Raw genomic sequence first — 12,314 nt, 5'->3', positions numbered from 1 at the left:
ACTAAAGGAAAAAAAAAAAAACGAAATCAGTTTAGAAGGGTAACAAAAATCATTTTTTGATGATTTTGTCAAAAGAGGTTGATTACTAAATGATAAATAATAAAGACCGAACAGCCATTATTATTATAATTCTTTTTTTTAATTTTGCGCCGAAACCCCAACGCCGATAGTCAGATGTGACGTATTTTCTCATATTTGGGCGGTCGAGACACAGTAAAATATCTGGAAACGAGCTAAGTTGGGTCTTTGGACCCTTTAACATGTATACAATGTAATCCATCTTTACAGATAATAAACAATTAACTAGGCCCAAAGCAGATACCGTCAGAATCCATGACTTCACGGAGAGCCAGTTTAGACAGAAAGGCGCGGCGTCTGGCACCCGCTTTTTGTTTTGTTTTATGTCTTTTTTGGCTCCTCTTGCGGGAACAGTGGCTCTTTTGATATTGTAGAAAGGCACCACAGCTCAACCTTCTCCTTTAGTGTCCCTTTATACGGGGTGATCATTTTAAGTTTTACGAAATTAAAGAAAAAAAAAAAAACGCCTGTAGGTAGCATATTTCTTGTCCTTGAGTTCGATTATTCCAAGAGGCCGACATTACTAGCACGAGAAATTGAAAACACACACATATATTGTCCATACGTACCGTGCTACGAGTAAATGCTTGTTTTGGCATTTTATTTTAATTATTTTTAGCATTATAAAAACAGAGGTAACAACATGGCGGCGCCCTTGCGGTTGCCACTTTTTTCGCCCAGCTTTTCCTCTAGAGTCAGTGTACTAACTCTATGCTCTCCAGTTCTAATACTGCCCTGTACTGTAACGGGCGCACCTCGCCGAAAGCACGACAGGGGTTGCGTGTTATTTTTTAAATAAACGTATCTCTTTTTTTTTTTTCGCTCCCTCTCTTCCAGTAAAGTTCTGTCGTTCATCACTTCGCCAACCTTGCCCCCCCCCCCCCCCCTCCCCCCGCTCTTCAAACACCAATTCTTTTATCTTGTAGTATAGCACGCGTACTTCAAATCTGCGCGCGCTTCAATCTCGCGTTACTTTCCCCATTGTGTTTTGAATGTGAACCACATAATAAATGCAGAGGTCTCACTGTATATGGTCTTCGGCTGGCCTCTCTCTGATCTTGCTAAATATGATTTTTATCGTACTCTCGGCGAGAAAACGCAGCGACTGTCACGAGTTAGCGGCACGCAGCTAGCGGTTCTCCGTGCAAAAGCAAATTCGGCGTTATACGTTTATTGCGAACGAAGGTAAGGCGTGCAGACATGGACACAAGAGAACCAGACAACACACACGCCGACTATCAACTGAAGGGCGCATTGTGACGGAAAAGAAAGCAGACACAAAACGGGCAATTCGCTGTAGCTAGTTACCAGCAGAAGTGCCTAACTTCACCGAGTTTTTTAGACCCTTTTCGCATGCGTAACTCGCAGGCGCTAGCTTAGGTTTCGACAGAGGAGCATCTCGACAGTTGTGCTGCTTTATGGATATTGAAGACCTGTATCACTCTTTGCTGCATGACGGGTTGGTAAATTGTGTTAAAGGCTGTATTAATGAACAAGTGCAGGAATCGGTTTTCTTAGAAAAATGCGGTGTTTCAACAGGGGCTTTTCTGGAAATTCTTTCCGTGTATTTACACTCGTTTGGTTGTCTATACCTTAGCAAAATTGAAAAATACTTAGAGGACGCCTTCGATGATCGTGGTATAAAGCTGATCGTGTTATTAAGGTATTTCGTTACGCGAACGATTGCCAGATATTTTGTAGTTGATAGATTACCTCAGCGAGCGAACAATTTAAAGTAAATGGAGGGGGGTTAAAGTTTACAGAAGAATTGTGTCGAAGTAGCGCCATACAATTTCTAGACATTTCCTTGGCGTTCGAGGAGAACCACGTGTGCTGGAAAAACTCCCTACCTTCTTTCACGATGAATCCTTACCAACTAGCTCAACTTTCTGCAGTTCTACACGTTTATGTTCACTGGTGCCATCACACTCCGCCGTGAGCCACGCGGAAATGTTCAGTTGACAGCTAGCTATCTTACCCTTGTTTCAAAAAGGAACTTACATCACCATATGTTTCTGTACTGAACAAATTTGTGTATGGACAACGTGACCATGCAGCTGTTTTCTTTCGGGCTTCGCTACGTGATCCGTGGCGCAGCAGTTCTACAATGACCATTTATGAAATCCCACCGACACTGGTCTGGCACTGCCACCCATTATTTCACACCGCTGAAGCTCTCTTTTGAAGCGCGTAACCGGTCCAAGGTTTTCCCTGGAACTAAAGGCACGTAACGACAAAGTGTCCAATGCAACGGCGTACACTGAAAGCTAGCTTCACCACAATGAATGTCTGAGTGCAGCGGTGCATTCTTCGCAGGCAAAGTGCACTTAAAAGTCGTGATAATTACGATCCATTTAATTTCCATTTTTTTCCCATCATCGTCACTGGCTTGGATGACACGGCGCTGCCGTTATCGCCTGGATTGGAGACTCGCGCGGGACGAATGATAAGAAAACAACAAAATATGAAGCGGACCGCGGGTCCTGACCGAACATGTAGCCTTTCCAGGTTCACCGGTGTATGTGCTTAGCGTCTGATGAGGCGTTGATTCTTTGCTCAAACATCTCGCACAGCTTACTACAGCGCTGTAGTAAGCTGTGCGAGATGCATAAAAATGTGTGTGCCCATAAAAAAGATGCCCATAAATGTGTGTAAATCATGCCCTTTACTGGTTTTGCACATGTTTAGAAATGACACATGGCCTTGCACGAAGCCCATCAATCCTAGAAAATAGCACCCATGGTAGGCCTTCATGCCCACCGGGGGCTGTCCTCTCCAGAATAGCCTGTACTTCCTGTGCGGAAGTTGGTGAGACTTGTGCTGGTACCCTGTCGACTGAGTAGCATGTTCCAGATACGCAATGCTTTTGGTTGTATTGCAGCGACAGCAGTAAAGAACTCGGAAAAGGTCTGCAAATGCAATGTATGCCACGGAGCCTGGCCATGCACTACCTCTGTAGTGCATGAATCCAGGTCGAATGTTGAGGCCTGGTGCACATATGTGCCGTTGCATTGAGGCTCGTGACACGCGGGTGATCACTTTGTATTCCTAGCTGTGAGATGCTGTGTCAAGCAAGTGCCGCAACGCATTTTTTTGAAAGCATCCGCCAAGTCTGGCACTATGACTGAGAACCACGGCGGAAACCATGGCTGTTTTGAGTGTGGGAGAACAGTCTTGGGAAGTGTATGTCACCAAGATGTCCTGCCAGAGATACAACAGCGCCACCTAACGGTGTCATCTGACACTCTACCTTCAAGCACTCTCAGGACGTGCATTCATGAGGGTAGCTTGTTGGATGAGTTGGTGTGTAATTCTGAGCCAGTGAACGTGAACAAAACAGGAAAGGAGGCAAGGGTTCTACCTTCAACTTGCCTCCTCTCGGCTTAACTTCCTGCTTACAGGATTTCCTCCCCCCCCCCCCCCCCCGCTCAGGATATGCATTTAGTTTGCAGATGCTTGAACCCCTCTTTTCACTTTTAGCTTAGAAGGGTGGCAGTTTGGGCTAGTTGGTATTCAGAAGTCTATGAATTTGCAGCTCTATTAAGTGCAAACCTTAAGACAGGCCAAGGAAGTAGACACAAGACAAACGCTTGTCTTGTGTCTACTTCCTTGTCCTCTCTAGAGTATGTGCTTGTTAAACCTGCAGGTATGATGCAACTAGTCCAGCAACACAATCTATTTAGCAAAGAAATAGATTCTGGCTTCAGCTACAGCCATAGGTTGGTGAAATAAACAGAACCACACACTGGAAAAATATTTTGCACTCACCTACGCTCACTTGAACAGGGCCAGTCTAGCTAACTCTGACTGAAACTCACTACAAGTCCCACACTCACTCATACTCACGGAGTGATGAGCTCAGATTCAACACAACTCAAGGAATCACACACCTGCACAGGTTTATGGAATCGGGGGCTCAAACCCACTCAGACTCACCTGCACTAAAGGAAAGGGTATCAGTTCCCTCAAAAGCCAAATCGTTACGTAACAGCATTCCAATCAGCATATTGCATTAGCCCACTGCAGGTGGAAGAGATATGTGCCCGTGTATGAATGGGTGATAAGGGGGTTGGTTCTACACAGGACTGGTAAACTCTAGACACTTTATCGATGAGGCCAACTGCAATGAAATTTTGGGCCACATATGAAGCCTACGTTCAGAAAGTGTAGATACAGAATCGCCTCCATGCTCAATGTTGCATTTAAAAAACGAGCAGATGTGTCACGAAGGGCTTGCAAAAGTAGCTGTTTCTGATAGCAAAACTGAAAAACAAAAAGCTGCCATCACTGCTCACCGGAAGTGACACATGAATCAGACTGCGCGACTATTCAACATGACCTCCGAGATTATGCAGCACCGGCGGTGCACTGAAAAATCTCAGACTTATATAAGGTGGTGGGACTTACGTCCTAGCCACTAACCACCAGGTGCAAGCATCTACTTACGCGCCATTAAATGGCTGCTATTAAGAAAACTTGACAATTACCACCACTGTAGCTTTGCAAAGAATGCTACTACTCATTTATTATCAATTTACTCAAAATAAAATTTCGTTTCAGTTGGAGTGGTGTGGTGACCGATCTTTACATGTATTGAAGTAATTGAACAGATTATTGCATAACTTGGCACCTTACATCACTAAAATTTAATTTATCATACACAAATAGATTCTTCATTCACATTTCTTCACTCCATGCTAAAGCTGGTTCCGTCTACTCATTTGGTCAGGTGGAACAGATAAGCTCCTAAGTAGCAACGGAAACTTTCGACCTTAAAACTTGATTCATCCCAAGCATTCAACTCAAGCTGTTGATCTCATTCACAGAATTTCTAGCAGTCCGTAATATCAATGTCACTTTGAGGTAAAATTGAGGTTGAGGCCCACTGACATAGAAGGTTGCCTACCTTTCTCGACTCCATGATACAGGTAGGTTATGTATTTGTTATTTAAATTGACAAATTTTTATCATGAGGTTTGCTGCTGTGTGTGGCATGAGGTCTTGTTAGGTGAGCTACGTTTAACTTTATTTTCTTGACAGAAGTGTCTGCACTAAGCCTTTAGAACATTCTGTAAAAAAATTTAAGGCATTAAATTACAAAGCATTACTCCCCCCCCAAAAAAGTTTCATTGAAAATTCTGCGCACTTGAAAATCATTCGCTCAATTTATGTGCAAGTATAAATGTCCACACTGCTGCAGCACCCTATATGCACTGCTAGAAAATACGTGCTGGTCAATAGGAGAGTGAACTTGAGAGAGACAGAGAGAGGGAGGGAGGGAATAGAAGAGAAAAAAAAGCCATGGGTGCATAGAATATCCTTACATTACAAAAATTAAGGGGATTCATGGGTATGTGGAGTTGCAGCAAGCCTCGGGGGCCAGACAGTTACCGCTCCATCTAATAATCAGCACTAGCATTATTGGCAAGATAATGCATGTGCACTTTGGGGGATAGGTCAGACTAAGCCCACACACATGCAATGTCGCCAACAACACCAGCAGTTGTCTTCAGACAATGTTGCAAGGATCAAAGTCCATACACTTGTGTATGTAATCAAAAGTTCTTGGGTCTCAATAGAAGCAACTGATGCTGTACCGTGACCTACTAGGGCTGGCCTAGAGTGCCTATCTGGTCACAATTACACATCACTTGTGCTTTGAGGCCATTTCAGCGGCTAATGCAGTCTTCGAATGCAGTGAAAACTGATAGAAAGCAAACATGATGATAGCACAGCTCTCTCTGGGAAATACGTGCAAAGCTCAGGTGTGCACTGTTTCTTTAACATCAGAAAAATAGACTTGCAAAATTGCAACCTGAACTAACATATGCACACAAAGGTGTTTAAAAGTGATTCATATGCAAACTGTAATAAGCATATCACGAGGTCTTCATGTTGTGTAGCAATTTTCTTCTAAAAAAAAAACACACACACATACACATATAGACTGCACGTGACCAACGACAGTGCTGCTACAGTCTAAGCTATACCAGCGCCAGGAAAAACCTCACAACACAAACAGGGAGAACAAACCTTCCAGAAGACTAAAAATGACAGCCTTGCACCTTGCCTTATTGTGCTGGCTATGCTGGCATGGTACAATAAGGCAAGACGCATAGCTGATAGCTTACAGTAGGACAACGTCACTATGACAATGCATCGGCCGTGTCAGGCTGAATACGCTCGTTCTCATCACGTCACGAAATCTTCCCTTCTGCTCCAAGTGTCTGGCTGAGCAAGTCCAAGTGTCTGGCCTGAGCAAGAAAGCAGACGTGCCCTTTCAGCAATCCTTAACAAGGATGACATGCAACAAGTCCACAGACACCGCATTAGTATCACAATTGATTTCTGCTTTCTGCTCATTTAAAAAGGCGGACTACAGTCAAACCCAATTACAATGTACTAGGGTACAGGGAATTACGCTCTACATTGAACATGCAAAATGTTTTTTTAGCTATATTCATGCAAAATAAATTGCCTAAAATTAACTGAGCATGAAATACAGTCTACTTCTGCTAATCTGACCCTGACAGGACCAATTAAATTGATCTGGCAGGTCGAACAAGATGCCGAAAAATCGTCAAAACACACTACCGATTCATTTGGCAGTACTTGCGCGATTCTAACACACCCCACAATTACACACGCGCCCGCTTTCTTTGTGTCAAAGTAGAACACTAATGTAAGGATAACATTAAAGCTCCTAAACAAAGTCGGAATGTAACGCGCATCCAATTTTTTAGCAAGAAAAATGGGCAAGGATCTAATACGTGTTGCACCATGGCGGCTGGTTTTCTAAAGTCAGCTTTGCCGCAATACAGTCGTGGTAAGCGGTAGAGCATAGCAAACGCCGTGAATGCGGTCCTGATTTCGTAGCAGGCAATTTTTGGCCCCATTTTCTCTTAAAAAAAAAAAAAAAAGGCTCTCGGTAGAATCGGGTAAATACCATATTCGCTGCGGTCATTGCCTTGAAATCTCCCTCGGGCAGGCCGGAAATAGACGTTTTTCGATGGGAGATAACGTGTGTACAATGTATTCACTGTCCCCTAAGCTCCGCCGAGACAGACGCTACCACTAAAGAGGTCGTTCTTGGGGTCACCGTAGGGGTCAGGAGTGTGCGTACTGACTCATGAAGTTCGAGTTATCCGGCGAAGGTCAATTTTAGGACCCAAATATCGCAAGTATGGACTCGTGGAAATGCATGGGCACCGGGCGGGACCTTCATTCAAGATCGAATTAACCAGAGTGGAGTTAATGGAAGTCTACTGTATACTGAACACCAAGTGCGTACAACCTGTGCCATAAAACCGCACCCACTTTTTTTCCGGGCATGCTTTCCGAGCAAGTTTTTCTCCGATTACATGGCTGAGCATTCATGACAGCCTGCTCAGATAAAGCAAGGCAGGGTTCAACACAATGCATAATTCGATAGTGAGCTAGATCCTATTGTGTTGCTGTGCTACTTGCAACATGCTGCGCTGATACAGAGCCGACACTGAAGGAAACAGCTTTTAAAACATCCATCCCACGTCACATTTTGAGAATGTAATTCTCAAAGATGCCGTGAAGCTAAAGGTACATGCTAAAAATTACTGCCTCCTATGCGTAGCTTTGTCAACAACACTAAATGAGTTCTTCGCATGATAAGTGGTGCAGACAGCAAGCTCTGTATAACTGACTCGTCTTAGGTGTTCGTAATATACCTGGGCCAGGATATATCGAAAAAGTTTTAACGTACGGGCAAATTTAATATAACTGGGTTTGACTATATTATTTGGCCAAGCATGCCCAGAATTCAGAGCAATGGAACACACACTCTGAAGGAGTACAAAGGTACCGAGAAGTGCTGAGCGACACCTCTACACTTTGCACGTTACATAAAACCCCTACTATGGCAACAAGACAAGAAGGCACATCAAACATGCCGCCAAATACGACTATACACAGCAGCAGCGCTACAGCTGCAGACGTTGGCATTGTTTTACTTAAAAATAGAACAGAGAAACCATTTCCGAGTATTTTGTGGTGTAGCACTGCTTCAGCTGTGCCTGAACAAGCTGAACAACCAAACAAGTTGAAACAAACTGACTTGTTTGGCTGCTGCTTGAACCTTTTCTTTTGCTCCAGAGAATTTTCTATCACAAGTCAAAATGAGCAAGTTAAATCTGCCTAGAACAACCTCAGTTTACGACAGTGTTGTGAACTTATTTCATAAAATGTAGGCTTGTGTGAATATAAATTTTTTGGTTTGAAGCAGTCGAAGCAAATACTTTGAATAATTGAGGGATTTGCAGAAAACCTTCAGATAAGAGCCCAGATGTTAACAAATCTAAGAAAAATTGGTTAGCAAAAAAAAAAAAAAACAAAAAAAAAACAGGTTAGTCTTTGGAATCAGCTTAGTTTCAAAATGCCTTTATTAAGATATCCTTGTGTAAAAATGCAAGTTCAACATTTCTTACAACTACAGCAGCACAGAAATTTGTTTATAGGCATATCAGTCTATCTAAAATTTAGTTGTGGCTGAGGCCACGGCTGCGGGTTACACACGCGGATTTCTTTTTTTCCGGGTTGGTGTAATAGGTGGTGTCCAAAACTTGACCTCTGTGACGCGTTTCTGGCTCCCAAAATTGCTTCTGCCGTATTCAACCAGTAAGAGCATAGCTTTTCAGATCTGCATTTTAAATTTGTAGGGTGCCACCCTATGGGGCGTGGATTTGGAGACCCCCTGTGGCTTATAAGCGTTCCCCCCCCCCCCCCCCCCCTGACATATTCGTTCGTTTTGAATACTTAAAAAACGTTGCATAGTGAAATTCGAGTTGAAGTGAATATCGAACTAGCTAAATATTCGATGGAATATTCGACAATATTGAATATTCACACAAGCCTAATAAAATGCACAAACATTGTAATGCAGCTGCTGCAGCTGTGGCAAGAGGCTACACCGGGAAAATAGAAGCCACTTTAGCACAATGGCGTACATCAACAATGCCAAAATTCGCCGACAAGCCGCATAATTTTATTTGTCAGTGACCAAATGCTCTGCACACAGCACAACCAGTCATCAGTAACTGCCAAGTGTGTGGCCGAATGCTGTGGGGAAGAAAAACACGGCAGTTTCAATTGCGTTCTTTATTTGAAATAGTCCGTAAACTCAACACAGATCAAAGCACAAAAGGGAGTGTGAGATCCTCCATCTAGCACTGGTGCCCATGACTAGGCAGAAGTGGCGCTAGGTTGCATACATCTAGCCATGTGCTATAAAAAAAAAAAGCATTTCTCTTTAATATTGGCTGGCTAGACAGATGGGGGCACCAAACGAGAATGTGTTATAAGGACCCACTAATTTGTTTTTACACCATAAATTATTCTCGTACCACGCACCCTATGAGTGCAATACATCAACGCTTAACTTAAGAAGAAGGAAGTGAGAGAAAATAAAGAGAGACTATTGTAACACCGGCATCATAAGCGTAGACAACGTACACCTGGAAGCTGCAATATTAGCGCTTCAACTACATATAATACAGCAACATCGTCTCAGGATACAACAGCAAAGAAAAAAGGAAAGATAAGAACAGGACAACAGGTTATTGAAAGATATCGCAAAGTGCATCCAAGCATAAACATCAAACGTGCATTCCTAGCACACAACACTTAGGGGCAATGATAATAATAATATTAATAAAAAAAAGCCCCTGAAAAAATAAAAGGCAAAGTGTGCCTCACATGCCCGAGTCCCTCACACGCATGTGCACTTGCTAGAGTCTTCTGCTCATAACAGCGACCTGACGATGACTGTGAAGTAGAATTAGAAATATGAAAGTGACACATCCAGCGAGCAACACAGACTTGACAACTACACATGTGAATGCGAAAAAAAAAAAAGGTGCCGTGACATGTGATGTTTCGAAGAAACACAATAGGAAGAGAGACAGAAAGAAAGCAGAGGAATGGAAACAACTGCTTCACGAAGAGTGAAACTCAGAATGCAGTCAGTGGGACAGGAAAGATTTTGTATCGGGAGTGGCTGGTCTGGCTCGCCTGCATGACCAGTGGCCAAGTGCACGCGCTCGCGTGTTTCCTTGCTTTGTCGGTCGAGGGTGGGAACCCCCGCCTTGTCCTTCTCAGTCGTACTCGTGGCTGCTCTCGCGTTTGGTGGCCGTCGTGCCCTTGTCGTCGTGAATGTCCCGGTTGCGCAGCGTCTTGGACACATTCTCCGTCAGCCCAGTTTGAGTCAGCCTGGAGTGACACGTGAGCCAGAAAAAAGAAACATTTGGGCATACGGGGTTTAAAGAGGCACCGGAACACTTTTTGAACAAGCAAAATGCAAAAATTGCCACCCAGCTAGCGGACTACAGCAGAACGTGCTTCAAGATGACCCATTTAAGCCTCTTTGACGACCAAACTTTGCAGCTTAAAAAGAAGCTTTGGGGCCAGGACGAATGTTTCTCAAAAGGCAAAGAATTTGCTGCTGTCAGCTTTGTCATCCTCATGGACGGCTTCGAAGCGCATAAAGTATGACAAGGGTCCAGCGTTGCACAATGCCGGTTCTCCAAAGTAAGCTTCGCCGCAATGTATTGAGGTGAAGCATACCAAGAATGGAAAGGGGTCGCTGTCATGTGGCACAGCATGTATTCTTTAATTACATTAAAACATCAATATCTCGACCTTGGTTAATTCGGACACGTCCTTTGGTCCTGGCACGCGTATGCATTATTTAATGCAATGAAAATCTTGCTAATTTGGACGTATTTGGCCGCACATCGATTAATTCGGACAACTCTTGGAGCTCGGAGAGGGCGGAGTGCCGCAAATGTGCTACGCAAGCGAGCCATAACGGTGTTATCATCCACCGATATGAAGCGATGGAGTTCACATCACCATAGTCATCCGTGGAAATCGTACTGGGATGACAGCAACGTCAGATAGCTTCATGCTTATTTCAGCCTTTAAAGCTTTTATTCTTGCATTTGCCGGCGCGCATAGCACCGCATTGGCCGCGTGCCTTCATGACTTCATGCGTAGTCGCCGATCCATGATCGCGTTTGTCAGCGGTTACGGTTTCGTCCGCAGCGGTTGCGGCCAGAAGTAGTTTCGTTTTGACTCGGTACGCGCATCGGCCGCGGGCCTTCAAAACTGCGTAGTCGCCATCCATGATCGCGTTGATAGCGACCGCGGTTGCGGCAAACAATAGTTTCGTTTTTACTCGGTGCGAAGCTGTGGATGATGAAGAGCACCGTCGAGATCGTGATGGGTGGCAACCTGGCGAAAAAATTGCACTTTTTTATTGCGCGCAGTAGTGAAAAGTGTGTCTCAGATGAAGACGCGCGCCGCGGCCGCGCTGTGAAGGATGTCGCGATACCTTCGCCGCTGTGAGTGCTAATCAGTCACAGCATGACGAGAATTGCAGCTTCTGCATTGCGTTTGTGCAAAATAGAAACAGAATTTGCTGATTCATTCAGCAAATAAAAGCGTGTTGACGTAGTAAGCATTTGTTTGTTGTTTTCTTAATACCCTCGATAATTTGACGTTCGGTTAATTCGGCCATTTTTATCGGTCCTGTGAAATCCGAATTAACGAGGTTTTACTGTATAAGCACGAGCACCCGCCGTTTCACGCTTGTTTCACGCACATTTTGGCAGCAGCGATCTGCAAACTTCGTGTGTTCTGAGGCCACAATTTGAAGATGAGCTGGGCTATTTCGAGTTGCTTTCGTTGCTGCGTCTTAGCTGCTGCCTGATGGCGATAAGGACATGATTTGCGCGAGATATGGGAATCTTTTTACTTTTCTTGGCAGCGGCGAAGCTACCTCGTATCGTGATCTGACGTTTGCAAGGGAAGAAAAGTTTCAGATTGCCATCGGGAGTGGAAGATGATGGAAGGCGTGGAATACAGACATAAGGCTACCCATAGAAACGAATGCCACCGACCTTGCTGATGCAGCAAAACTGAGTCACGTGTGATTGCTGGCTCCTGATAAAGTTGCAAGGTGGTTGAAAACGGTCGACAAGTTGCATGATACTGCTGAAGGAAGTAAAAGATTTCATAGGGATGCGCAGGGATGGAGTTTAGGCGGAGTGACGTAGGTCACCCTGGCAGCAGGAATGTGACTGGTGCATTGGTGTGGAAGCTCTGCCGGCCTTACACCAGCCAGGGCTTGGCGCTATCAGCACGGTGGCGCCTTCTTGCCCGGGGATCGCGCGGTGGCTCGGATGTTTGTATCATCTGGCATGACG

General features: G+C 44.4%; 1 protein-coding gene across 1 annotated transcript in view; it reads right to left on the bottom strand.

The window, feature by feature from the left end:
- Positions 1-9,192: 9,192 nt before the first annotated feature.
- Positions 9,193-12,314, bottom strand: part of LOC119437699 (protein GPR107) — a 103,597-nt gene continuing 100,475 nt past the window's right edge. The window contains exon 16 of the mRNA XM_037704685.2: positions 9,193-10,317. Coding sequence (XP_037560613.1) covers positions 10,203-10,317 — 115 coding nt within the window. The 3' untranslated portion in view covers positions 9,193-10,202. The remainder of the gene's footprint in view (positions 10,318-12,314) is intronic.

Source organism: Dermacentor silvarum, chromosome 1 (assembly GCF_013339745.2).
Source record: "Dermacentor silvarum isolate Dsil-2018 chromosome 1, BIME_Dsil_1.4, whole genome shotgun sequence".
NCBI lineage: Eukaryota > Metazoa > Arthropoda > Arachnida > Ixodida > Ixodidae > Dermacentor > Dermacentor silvarum.
This window is presented reverse-complemented; position numbering and strand designations above follow the sequence as displayed.